A 13,749-nucleotide genomic window follows, 5' to 3' on the forward strand; every position below is an offset into this window, starting at 1 on the left:
TCAGCACTCCTGCCTCAGACAAATTCATCTCCTTCCACGGTGTAGGGAAGGTAGCCAGAGTCAGCCAGGCCTCCCTTCCCCAGGCACCCATGAGGAGCGGTCTGCAGCTGCAGAGCACCCCAGACACAGAGCTGGAACAGGGTAAAGGGCTCTCAGACCCGGTGGACCTGGCTGCACCCTGCCTCGGTGGACCTGGCTGCACCCTGCCTCTTTGCACGGCGCCCTTCCCAGCCCGCGCCACCCAGCCCTGCACAGATGCTTAGTATGGAAATGAAGCAGCCTGCCTTTCAGGGCCCATCATGTTTTCAATAAATATCGCTATTTGCAAGATGTGCTGTGGGCTTCATGGCTGCATCTCCAGATCATTGAAATTGCGGTAATGAAGGCAGAGCTGGAGTGAACACATCCGGCGGCCACAAGCCACCTCATCCGCCGCAAATCATGATCGCATTTAAGGGCCCCTCCCCGCCAAAACCTGTTTGCTAAATGTCACAGTTTACACCTAGCTCAGCTCTTTCCTGGTTCTTCCATGTTCTGAATCCCAGTCATGTCATATACAGAGTATCTGAGCCTTATTTTGAAGCCCTTTCCACCCCAGGACATTTCCTGATAATTATCTGAGCCGTGGAAACATGGCATATTTTTTAAACAAAAAACAAGGACGCTGGGTCTGACATATCCCAGAACTCTTTGGTGGGGACCATGGGACAGAATATTGGTATTCACAATAGATCTGGAAAACGCAGGATATATGTACTTACAACAAATAACATACCAGTATTCAATTTACTTTCAGGCAAGTTTTAGATCTTCTTAGATTTTGAAGCTCTGGGTGATTCTAAGAAATAAGCCTTAGACTGACCCACAGCATTATTTCTGAGCCAGTGCTGTTCTCTATTGTCACTTATAGAACTCCGGGTGTTTACAGAGCAGCACATCTGGGATGATTCAATATTCTGGGAGTTGTGCTGATTTTCCTAAGAAAACTCTGAGCCTCTTCCACTGTCAAGCTGAAGTCTAGATGACACATTTCACTATTCTGGGGCAGCCTTTAGAGGGGAAGGAAAAGGGCCTGAGAGCTTGCCTGGCTCTTGAGTGGCCACACTACTGACCCTGCAGCAGAGCAATGCCCAGAATTCTAGGTGGGGTGTGATCAGCCCGGCACCCATGGCCCACTGGCTCCTGCTCTGTCTGATGAATTTCTGAAGCAAATTCTAAAATGCAGCGGGGCTGAGGGCACTTGCCTTGGCATAAGAAGAATTTGGATTCTCCAACGCTGATTTCCCCTTGGCTGGGAACAATATCCACCTGCAGAGAAACTGAAAAAGACAAAGTCCAGTTCAAACATACATTCGAATTTTAGAGAATGAGACCCAGAACTTTCATTCAACAGCAGGGTCCCTTGGCTCACTTTAAGAAAGAGTGAAGGGAGGAGGTTATTCAGGTTTGGAGAACTTGTCATCACCAGAGTGTCCTCACACTGCAGCCAGGGGCAGACACGGCACAGACCATTCCTTCCTCTCTGGGACTGCCATCCCCTATCAGAGAGTGCAGCCCCCCGGGAGATTCGGAGTGATGTCCGCCCTAAACATGTTTCTGGCCCTTTGAGAAGGCTTATGGTCCTGCTCCAAACAGCCACTCTGGAGTTCCCAGAAATAGCAGCCCAACCAGTTCCTTTTGGATGTCAATCTGAAGTGTCCCCACGGCTGTGTCAAGAGCAGGAAGCCTGACACTCCAGAAGCAAGCTCAGGGGTCTCTTACCAATTCCCGATGCTGCCATGCTTAATCCCTATGGAGATTCACACTGATTCAGGCAGGGAATGGTTAAGAGTAAATGTTCACCTTCCCTCACGACCATAGGATCAACACACCTGTCTCCATAACAGGAGACAACATCAAACGTCATCACCTCAGTTAGTCAGATACTCTTCTGAAATCCTGTGGTCTCTGCCCTGCAGACTTCCCCGTAGCCCTTGCCTAATTTTTCTGAATTTTTCTTTGACTATCTACACTCTGCCATTCCGTTGCACTGATAAGACAAAATACATTGCACCAGATCGCACAGATTCCTGTGTTCATCTGCTCCTCGTTTATCTGCTTGGAGCAGATAACCATTCCTTATGAAAATATAGTTTTACAGCAGAAAATATGCTTTATTCATTTGAATTCCACTTCCTTCTGCCTCTCTTCCTCTTAAGTACAGTAAATCCAAAATCTAAAGGCCAACAGACATTTGGTTCAATGCATGGAGCTTCTTAAAGCCAATGAGGAGGAGGGGCCTGAACAACACAGGCCGGGGAATAGAGCCTCAGTGAGCACATCCTTCCAACAGCCATTTTCTTTTCACAGTAGAATGAAGGGAATGCTGGTTGCCATGGCGACTGACTTGCAGGCAGAGCTGCTGCTGGTCTCGCTCTGCGCTCATTTGATGAAGAGGCTACAGTTGCACGCGGTGGACTGTCGCCATCAAAGGGCCTGCCTGGGGCCAGGAAGGGGGCGCGTGGGGGCGCCCTGCTATTGGGGGTGCTGTGTTCCTAACCGTCCCACCCACAGACGAGGCAGGTCATGGAAAAACCCAGCAGAGGCTGCAGGGAGGAAGGCGTGATGGGGTAGGGACAGCAGGAGTGGGGGGGTTGGGGAGGACTAGGGCAAGGGCAGAAGCAGGGCGAGGATGCCAAGCTCTCCTCTCTGAGGATAAGTGGGGGGGACACTGACTTCCCAATGCTGGTTTGGAAGAAATGTGGTCGTCCAGGGGCAGCCAGTCTCCCCCTCCTGGGACTGCTGCCGCCGACTCATTCAGGGCTCAGGACTGAAGTCTGGCCCGAGAGCAGTTTCCTGAACTTGGCCCGCGGCACACAGAGCAGCACTAGAATACGATGCCGGTGAGGGTCCTGGCGGCCACGTCCACCGTGCAGGTGTGACCAGCTGTGACTGCTTTCTTGCCTCATTCTCCTCCACAGTGAGTTTCAGGCGCCACTCAGTTCCATACTGTGAGAGCCCCAGCGGGGACAGGGTGAGGGGGGTTCAGATGCCACCATGTCCTGCCTCCTCACTTTCCAGATGACGAAGAGGTCACTTCTAGTTAGGACCACGCTGACCCCGGAGCCCAGGCCTGCTAGCTCGCAGGTAGGTGTTCGTTCCAGTGTGCACTGCTGCCCCTGTGCAGAGGGTAAAATGTTTCCATTCTGTGCAACACAAGTCTGGGACCTGAGTACCAACCCTCGGATTCGCCATCCCTTAACAGAACAGAGCACGCCCAGCGCTCATAACAACCGTGGTGTCTGGGGGAACCCAGGGCCTTACAAAGACGGCTACAGGCCAGTGCCGTCCACCCTAAGGCCAGCCAGGGCCTTTTCTATTGCCATCTGTGGCTCACATTCGACCGGAACGACAGGCATATGATGCCCAGAAGCTGTGGCTATCTCATGGTTACCTAAGTCACGGATTTTTCTGGAGTTTTTACTGGGGCATTCTTTAGAGAATTCGAGGCAGATCCCTCCTGAGGAGTTCCCCGGCCCATGTGCTGAGCATTAGCGCCAGCGTCAACATATGGATCCAGTTACTCTCGCATCAGCCCTTACTGCCCCGAGGAGGATATTCTGGTCCCGAGTGAAAAAACAGTCTTCATTTGCTCAGCTCTTTTCAAACAGAACATGACTCTCAGGGGGCTGGAGAACACGGCCAAGCTGAGGAGTTTCATACCCAAATGTGGCCAGGATCTATCTTTGGGCCATGGGGAGAAAAGAGAAATGAGAATTTCAAAGGAATTCCCAGCTTAATGGGATCCCCCACAAACATTTATCATCATAGAAGTTTTTTTAAAAGGAGAGAAACCTTCTTTTAGACTCCTGGCCTTTTGCACACATGGGAAAAATAGTGAATCCTCCTGCAAGACACCAGAGACAAAGCTGGGCTGGAGGGACCCCAGACCCTCTGGGAATCAATGCTGGGACGTTTCCTACTGCAAAGGCACAACGGCTGATTCTTCTCCAAATGCAAAACCCTGAAATATTAGGTTTAATGACAGTAAGTGGAAATCCGGCTCCAAACTCAAAACTCTTCCCCTCTACTTCTTGTCGTCCTTCCCTTTCTTCTCTATTACTGCTTTGACTGTTTCCAATAAAAATTCCCACCTCAACTTTCACCTTTCTCCAGTTGCATATATAAGCGAAATTTCCTTACCACGCATAACTCATACCTTTAAAGAAAGGTGTGACAACATTTCTCCCAGATAAAGTATCTCATCTCCTGCTTTCCATAAACACTCCTTGCCTAAACACTACGTCATCTTGGCTGCATCCAAAGACCCAGGCTTATAAACCTGGGTCTCTGGACCTGGGGGGACCCCCGGGCAGGTCAGAGAGGCTCTTCACCCAGTACTCGAAGTCCTCCAATAAGTACTGATCCCCCATGGCCTCGTTTGCAGCTGGTTTACACATTTCGGTTTACAAACCACACTTCATTATTTCATCTGATGCTCACAACCATTCTGAGAGATCAAAAGGCTAATTTTATCGTCTCCATTTTACCAAAGAAAAAAAATCGAGGCTCAGAGAAATGAAATGACTTGCCCAGCGTCCCTCAACCAATCAGCAGGAAAGGCAAGACCAAAAATCATCTAATGCTAAGACTTGAGCTCTTCCCTCTGTACTCCCCAACTACTGCTAACGTTTTGTCAGCCTCCGAATACATTTATTATAACCTATATTTAATAGTGACCATATGCTCCCTTTCCAAACCATGGGCTAGAAAGAGCAGGGTCTTTGTACAAAAATCTCACCTCAAGTTGCTGCCATCACTTCTCTCCTGTTAGCTATAACCCGGCTCTTTGCTTGCAGATAATCGTAGCATTAGAATGTCTATTTTGCAGCTGGGAGAAGGGACGCTTACAGCCATAGGTAAGGGTAACGGCAGGGTCAAGATTAAACCGGGGTTGAAAGGAGTCCAAAGCCTCAGCCCTTTCTCTCATGCTATCCTGTCCCTTGTAAACAGACAGAAAAAAGGTTCTGTCTTTTGAGAACCAAATGATGCCCCTTTCCCTATCTCACTTAAGTAAAATAACCCTGTGGGAGACTGATATGTTTTAAAATGTGTCTTCTATTTAAATGTCGTTTTTTTTTTTTTTTTTTGGTTGATGCGATGTTCTGAAAAGAACGCCAACTCTATTAGCAAATGGCTTCAGGTATAGATAGAAGTTTTGTAACTCCCAATCCATAGCAGAAATAGGCTATAAAGTCTTAGTTGCTGAAGAAAAGTGAATTAAAATTTCAGTTCATAAAAAGTGCTACGGTACTTATCAGAAGAGGTGGGAATCTTGCTAAGGCAAAGCAACAGAATAGAACAGTTATGATTTCAAAAAGGAGCTCACAGATTTCACTAGAATCAGCAACTTCTTGCAGCAGTTTAATTTTATTGGTTTTCTTTTCAGATTCTAATGTGCTTGAGGAGGTAGGAGCTGAGAGCAGGAAGTGAACCAAGGTCTCTCCCATGGCTAATTGAAAATACTCTCTTGTTACGAGGTTATAAAGACACTGGCTGCTGAGCAAGACAGATTTTAGACCTGCAGCGGTCCCAGGGCCAACGTAGGCACACCTGAGGAGGACGCCCTGATTGCTAATTTAAGAGATGAGCGAACTACAGAGGATTCATCCGGTCAGTGACTATACATGAGCTGAGGGGATCTTCTAGAAACTATTTCATAATGGCTAAGAACTTTTGAAAAAGGTATCGAGTTATAGCTACACATTTATTTTGTTGGCTATTGTTCTAGAAAGGAACCTCAAAAATTGCTATACGTAACCACTTGAACGGAGTGGGTTTTTTTTTTTTTTCGAAAGTATCACGGAATGCTACAGTGTCTTTCATTTGACCATACCTGTGGGAAACCCAGATGTTCAGACCAGGAGCATAAGATCCGAGGCCTCTCCACTTGTCTGTGACAGTTTCTCTCATTATTAGCAAAGCACTCGAGGGAAAAGCAAGGGCCTCTTTGCTGCGGAGCCTGCCGAACTCAGTGAAAGTAAAATGGAAACTAACGTGGGAGCACTGCAGAGTGCTGACGGCCAAGGGCGCTGCACAGACAGCCTGAATTTGAATCTCTGCTCCACCACTTACTAGATTTGTGATTTTGGCCAAGTCATTTAACCTCTCAGCACCTTGTCTGTAAAATAGGGGAAAACAGAACCGTCCTCATAGGGCATTGGAAAGACTATGTGAATTAACATACACAAGGCACTCTTCTCTTTCTTTCTCTCTCTCTTTTTTTTCTCTCTTTCTCTGCATGGATTTCTTTGGAAAAAAATAAATGCTCAAATAAAAAAATATATAAGGCACATAATAAGCATTTAATATGTGTTACGTATTCTCTTCTTAACCTTTAGTAACAACCCTTCTCAAAGAAATTATTTTGGTTAGTATTTCTGAGGGGAGCAATGTTTTCCTTTTACGGTTTAAAATAAAGTAACCTTCCAGAATGATCCAATTTGTGGTCAGGTGGCCCAGTTCTTCTCTCTAAATTGATTTATTTTATTGGCTGGTCAGCAGATACAAAAGACTCAATTAAATTAGAGCCAAAATCTAATAATTCAGGGAGGTCTAGACAGGTCATTTCACCTTGGCCTCAGTTTTCTTGTCTGTAAAATGGGGATAATAATAAACAGTCGGGAGAGGGCTGTGGTTCAGGAGTCAGGGAGAACTGGGTCCAAATCCCAGCTCTGATACTTTGTAACTGAATCTCAGAGTCTGCATTCCTCATCTGTAAATGAACAGAATGACCCTATTCATCTCATAGGGATATTAAAATAATTTAGAAAGGTAATGCAGATAAAGTACCAAACACAAGGTCACATTGCGCTGTTGCTGTTTTTCTTTTTAAATGACAGTACATATGGTAGTACTCTGAACTTCACACACACACACACACACACACACCAAACAAACAAAATCTCCAATGATGCTTATAATGGGAATGACATATCAGAAACTTTTTGTGTACTACGAATCCAACTTGTCCAAAATCTATTAAGGTGTGTGTGTATTGATCTCTGCGTGTATGTACGGATACATCCACCGAGAGCCTATATAAATATTTGTGTGTGTATTAATAGAATAATGCAACTTGTCAGACTGATATTGTTGTAAGAAATAGCCAGACATAAGTAAACTTATCTCATTTGGGGGGAGAAAAACCAAAAAATTACTAGGGATGAGAGAAGGGTCTCACCCATACTTGACATGTGAGTCCTACAATTCTGGCTTAAGCTGCTGTTGACAGCAACCGGGTGGAAGAAGACAATGAGGTAGACTATTCAACTCTCCAGTGTTAACCCAAAAGTTAGATGCCATTTTAAAGGGACTATTCAATATGTGTTCTTAAAGATTTTGGCTTCTGCTTCTGTAAAATGGCATCAAAATGGCAGACCATACTCCAATTGCCATTGGAAGCATCCTCATTGCTTAAAGCTGACTCACAGCAGCAAGTGAAATTGTCTAGAAGTTATACTTAGGGCTGCCAGTCCTTTGTTCAGCCTAGCCGGGGTCCCATCTGTATAAATTCCCAGAATTCTATCTCATTCTCACTTAAACCTGAATACCCAAAAGTAATTTAGCTTGGTTTCCAAGTCAACTGAGACAAGTTTATAACCAAACCCTTGGGAAACCCTCTGTGTAAAGTCCTGAGAGCACCTTGGACCTCTGGCTTTCCCCCCGAGTCACAAGGCAGCCTAGAGAATGAAGCTTTCACCCTTGTGAAAGCTGTGGAATTTCCTGCCCAGAAACGTTAGCACATAGCAGATGTGTGAAAACAAGAATTTGAGACTAGAGGGGGAAGGAAAGATGATTCTTGGTGGAGGTAGCCGGCTCATTCTCTTATGCCATTAGAATGGAGAGATCGGAGCTTCCTGGCATAAAGACAAAACATACAGACAAGTTGTAGATAGTACACAGACATCTATAAGCAAATTCACTTGAGAGAGACACTGGGCTCTTTATGCTTCTATACCAAGTAGGTTCCCAAAATCAATCATTTTAATAAAGCTACCCATGCTGAGTATTGTTTCATATACAAAAGCCATGCAACAAGTAGTCCTGGTGAAAATTCTCTTTAATCTCCCCAAATCCCATAACTCTTCCTACCAGACTGACGGGGGTGGGGGGCGGAGTATGGAGAAGGTGAATAGGGCTTCTATGCAATATGATATTACAATTGATACTGTGATATTATAATAAGGAAGAAAAAATATTGAGCCTCACTGCACAACTGAGGCCTAGATGATTATCTTATATCCCATCACCCTAAATGGTCTCCTCTGGAACTCTCATGGCCAAACAACAAAAACAAACCTGCCAGAAATAGGATGCTCTATTTCTTAGCATAGTAAATTACATGAGCTGTTGAGAACCAGGCATAATTGGGGACTGGCTCTGTTCCATGGGGCTCGCTTCAAATTGAAACACGGAGCTAAGCCAGATAACGGCTTCGGTTCTCTTGGCCTCCTGAGCTCCCTGGGTCAAATTAGCATTTCATTAGGTCCAATTCTAAAAATCAGATGGTTTAGTTTTATAGAAAGACGTCAGTGGTTTCAAACCATGGTTCCTGTACCCACAAACTACCTAGAAGCTAGAAAACCCGACTATTTGCATGTCACGCATGTCCTGTGCTTCTGGTTATAGGGCAAGAAAATCTACATGTTGGTTAATCTGCTCAGAAGTAATAGAATCATGCTGTTCCTGGGCTCTCAGTCCCACCCCAATGCCCTTCCCCCAAAGGTACCCAGTCCTCACTGGGAGCAATTGGGAGTATCTTTATGGGTACTCAGAGGAAAGGACTCAAAGGGATACCAGGCAGTAGCAAGGGCCAGCAAGGTCCAGACCCACAGATCAAGCTCACAGCCTGGAGAGAATCTGGCCTGACTCTGACGAAAAGGAGCTGATTTGTTTGTTTGACAGTTTTATTAGAGCCTCATAAAGAAAGAAGCTGCATTCAAGATTTCATCATTTTTGTTGTTTTTTTTTCCAAAGCAGCAAAAAGTCAGAAGTATCTCCATAGATCCTCAAAAGGGCTGGATTTCGGGCCAGGAGTGAAATCCTTTTCCGGTGGGCACTAGCCCAGGCTCACATAGACCACGACAGGTGAGGGCAGGAATGTTCCCCAGCCTCTGGCACTGAGGAGCACGCAGCTGTGGGCATGAGAGTGTGCCAAGAGGTGGCAAACCTGGTCTAATTATAATCTATGACTTCTCCATCTTCTACTTCATCAGAGCTGCGGCCAAGGCTAAAGAGTCATTTAGCAACAAAGAAGGTGAGAGCTGGAGAGGACCTGATGCACCATCTCCAACCCCTTCATTTTACAGATGGGAAACACCAGGAGCAGAAACCTAGGATGCCTGCAGCAACGTTCGGAAGCCAGGGATCTGGCCTCCCATGCTGACGCCTGGCCCGGGGCTGCTTCTTGCCTCTGTGTCTCATTTTCTTTCTGTGTCCTGAGTAGCTGTTTCTTCAACTGTTTTCTCTTTGCCCGGTTTGCCTTGGTCTCACCTCCGTTCAAAAAGAGCAAGAGTCATCAAATGGGGAGAATAACCCTATTAAGTGCAGCTAAACAAGCTGGACAAATGGCATGTCCTCCACCACTGGTCCTGGACAGCTGATTAAACTGTCAGTGCCTCCAACACCAGGGGCACTTTTTAGCAGAGGCTCAGGTTTCTTGCTCCCTTTTCAGGCCACCTTTCCTGTTATTTCTCTTTTCCAGGCAGACCTTGATTGTGGGCCAGCAGTGCACATGAAGCTGAATTACTGAAATGTAGGGCAAGGACGCAAACAGATGTTTGGAACTCAGCTAAGGTTCTCCAGATAAACAAAATACAATCTATCAATCTGCCCCGATAAGCCAGGCCTTCCTAGTAAATTGCTGCATACTATCTGATTGCTTCCAGGAGGCTCCAGACAATGTTTTCTTAGGTCTGCTCTCCTGAAACCTTGCCTTGACAAAATGACTCATCGAAGTTCTTTTCTTTCGGCTATAAAAAGGTACTGATACAAGGCGAAGCGCTTCCCTCCCTCCCAACAGCTTTTGCCAACATGGCAAGAAGTTGGAATTATATCTTTCAATATTTGTCCAGCTGTTGTTTGCAGATGTTGTATTCTCTACACCCAGAAAATAGAAATTTAGAGAATGCTCGCATGCAACTTCATCCTGAGAATTTCAGATCCTGCCCGTGCCTTTCAATAATGTCCTTATGTGTTCATAGCTTTAAGCACATCTGGGCTATTGAAGATACAGAGGCATATAATCTCTCAAACAACCAGTGCGGGGATTTGTTACATTTGGTTTCTGTCAAGTGAAAAATTCCACACTCATATACATATATATATGGATGGATGGTGATTATTATGTGCCAATCACCGTACTAAGCACCTCATTTAATTCATTTAATCCTCACAACCGTCCTATGAGATAGGTACGGTTCTTATCCTGTTTGACAAAGGAAGAAATTGAGGCACTGAGAGGTTAAGTAACCGGCCCAAGGTCACAAAGTTGGTCAGTGGCAGAGCTAAGATTTGGACCCGGGCAGATCCAGCTCCAGAGTCCTTGCTCTTAAGTATGTATTTACATAAAGTCCTTGTCAAAGTCAACTTTGGTGAAAAGACGGTTGATTTTTTGCTGGATGGACTGGCAGATGGGCACATAGAAGAGGAAATCATTGTCTTAGACTAAGAGCTATGCAGGTCCAGGTCTAGGGATGTACGGACAGAACAGCGGCTGGACACGAGGTTGCTTGGATTCCTGAGCCCAGCAGGCCACACACCTCGCCCTGCCGTGGGCCTGTCTTCCTCTCTGAACTGGATCCTCTCTACCCTGGGCCTCACCACCCACGGGCCTGGCCTCGCTGCCTCCCTGCAGCCCTTCCCTGCCGCTGCTATAGCTCAGTGCTCGGCATTGGTGGCGGCTGCCAACAGGGACAGGCCCAGAGGCTGCAAGTTGGACTTTCCCAGCTATGGGTTTATTTCTGACCTCCCGGTTTGAGTTCTGAACAAGCCACACTTTCTCTTATTAAAATGTTGACATTAAAATTATTCTTTGATGATACATAAACTGCAATTGGTTCTCTCCTCCTGGCCCCCTGCAGGATGTGCCTTGGAAATGGATTTTTCCTGTGGCCCAACTTCTGCTCTCTCAAAGCAGCCACTCTCCTTAAGAGGCCATCTGCAGAGAGCCCATGACAAAGGGTCACATTCTTTCCTACTAGTCCATTCCCAACCCCCACAGCTACTGTCGCCCCCCATCAGACAGTGCCTGACCTGCTGGATAATACAGAGAACTAAGTTACGCGAAATTTTGAAGGGGACAGAGCAGAAGGATAAGTTTCCCAGTAGTATACCCATTACTCCGGGAAATAACTGTGTTGCTTTCTTGAGTCAGGGAACAGATAAGGCCATGGCCCTGGCACCCACAGCTCTCCAACACTAACCAGGGTGAGAGCTGGAAGGCCTTATCATTACCACCACAGCGAGTCAGGAACTCAGAGCAGCCCCAATCCAGGTGGGTGTGGAGAAGGGAGGGGAGGAGGGGCTGCTGCACACAGTGGCCGCGTGGCAGTGCCGCACCCGCAATGTACACCCTCATCCCCTGAGTCTGCCATATTACATCTGCCAACATCACGATGCAGCCATCCACACAATCACCCACAGCCCTGCTTCCTCGTTCTCGGCTGACAGTCCCTGGGCTGCACGATGGCCTCCTCCTGTCTCCACCCAGTGTGATTTCAGGGACCCAGAAGAGTCCCACAGCCCCTCCCCCACCCCAGGCTGGTTATTGACATTCTGTCTTCATTCTTGGCACTTTTACCTTATGATTTATATGCCTAAGAACAGCAAGGGCCTCTGGCTGTGCTCGAGGTTGCCATCAGTCTTTTCTGACTTATAATGAATCAAAGGTTTGGGTGGAGTGTGTTGGGAGGGCTGGGGTAAACGGTCCACTGGGCAGGGGTCAGGAGCGGGAGAGAACACAACCGAACACACAATCCTGATCACCGGGGCCTCCCCCACGTGCTAATTACACGCCTTTCTTTCTGCCCTGACTTACGCTACAGCACGAGAGACCTGCCTATAAGTCACACAAATTAAACATGGTAAGGGATCCTTCTCTCCAGTATAGATTTTTGTCTGGTTTTTTTTGGTTATTGTGGGGTTATTTATTTAAGCAGCCAGGACTGAGTTCCTTCAGTATTTACTTAGACTTTCCCCCTCCCCCAATCCAAACCAAACTGTCCTTGACAAATTCACTTCGTTTTATCCAATAGGCAAGAGCCTTTGAATCCTGGTCTTTGAAATCGAAGACAGAAACATTAAAGACAGGCCCCCATGGCACCGGTGTCACAATGTGCTTTGATGTGCAAGGACTAACGTCTGAGTGGGATCCCAATCAAAGGTCAGGGACAAATAACGAGGCTCACCCATGAGAAACAAACATAAACCAAACTCCTCTGATGGCGGCTGCATCTTGTTTTAAGAAGAATGTCACCGAGGCAATGCTTCTGAACGTCCCCCGCAAGGTGACAAACTCTAGTTACGAGCAACTTTAAAACCAGCTCACTTATTTGTGGATCTTTAATGTTGCTATCTAAATGAAAGAATCAAGCTCCACAGTAGCCAAACTTAGGGGTGTCAAAAGTCATTTCTGTTCCAAACTGGACTGTCGGCTCCACAACCAAGAAGCCCTAAGGCTAATATCGACGTGAACATATTTAAATGAGCTGAGCTCACACAGGGTAATGTGATTTTGTGTTGAGAAGTTTAAGGTTCGGTTTTCTTATATCCCCGTAAAAAACTCCCCCAAACCCACGCCATGCTGATGGGCTAAGAACCCAGACAGCCAGTGCGGTGATTCTGCTGCCTGAGAAGCGGGAGCGCATCTGTCTGCTCTCAGATGGCTACAGAGTCCTGGGGGTGACGGAGCAGCCCCCTTTTCAGTCTCTCGTCCCAGTGGAGAGTGACACAGTGGGCCGCTGGCTTCACATGGGCTGGGATCTTCCTGACAGGCCTATCTTTTCTCTGATGGCATCCCTACTTCGGCTTCCTCTCTCACCACACCCTCACAACTCCCAGGCTTGCCCTTCTGAATACTTCTGTGAGACAGATAGACAGACGGAAGTCCTCCACACCCAATCGCAGCAACAACAGCAACAACAGCAACAAACTTTGGCCAAAAAAGAAAAGCACTGATATGTATGTGTATATACTCCTGTACATGCAATGTACCTTATTTTATAACAAGACAAGTTGCCTTTATTTCTATAAACAAGTCATACCTGTCAGCATCACTATTTGGCCTTTAAAGATGCCGGTGTCTTATAGAAAGCTATTAAACAGTAACAACCTGACAACTGAGTCTACTAAAGCACCCGAACTGCAGGAATAAATGGTCAGGAAAGAAAGAGCATGCGATCCCAGCAGCAGTCCCCAAACTCCCTCTGCTCCAACGAATTTGTCTCTGAATTTCATCCCACTCTCTGGAGGTGTTAGTGATTGCTCTCGCCTCGTCTTTTTCGGTGCCGGGTCTACACATAGCTTTACATTTCAGGAACCATTTCTCTCTGAGTCCCTTTAGGCAAGCTGACCCATTGTGAATGGCCTCCAAAGATATTACCAACACACACATACACTGAGATCTCCCACCTGCACCATGTCAGACTCAAAAGTCACTGACTGTGAGTTGTGTGCCTATTTCCTAGGGGACGAGAGGTGTTGATAAAA

General features: G+C 46.6%; 1 protein-coding gene across 1 annotated transcript in view; it reads right to left on the reverse strand.

The window, feature by feature from the left end:
• The window catches only part of NCAM1 (neural cell adhesion molecule 1), a 294,025-nt gene that overhangs the window by 63,735 nt on the left and 216,541 nt on the right, over nucleotides 1–13,749 (reverse strand). The window contains exon 2 of the mRNA XM_045556566.1: nucleotides 1,245–1,319. Within this exon, the coding sequence (XP_045412522.1) occupies nucleotides 1,245–1,319 (75 nt within the window). The remainder of the gene's footprint in view (nucleotides 1–1,244; nucleotides 1,320–13,749) is intronic.

Source organism: Lemur catta, chromosome 7 (genome assembly GCF_020740605.2).
Source record: "Lemur catta isolate mLemCat1 chromosome 7, mLemCat1.pri, whole genome shotgun sequence".
In the NCBI taxonomy this organism is placed as follows: Eukaryota; Metazoa; Chordata; class Mammalia; order Primates; family Lemuridae; genus Lemur; species Lemur catta.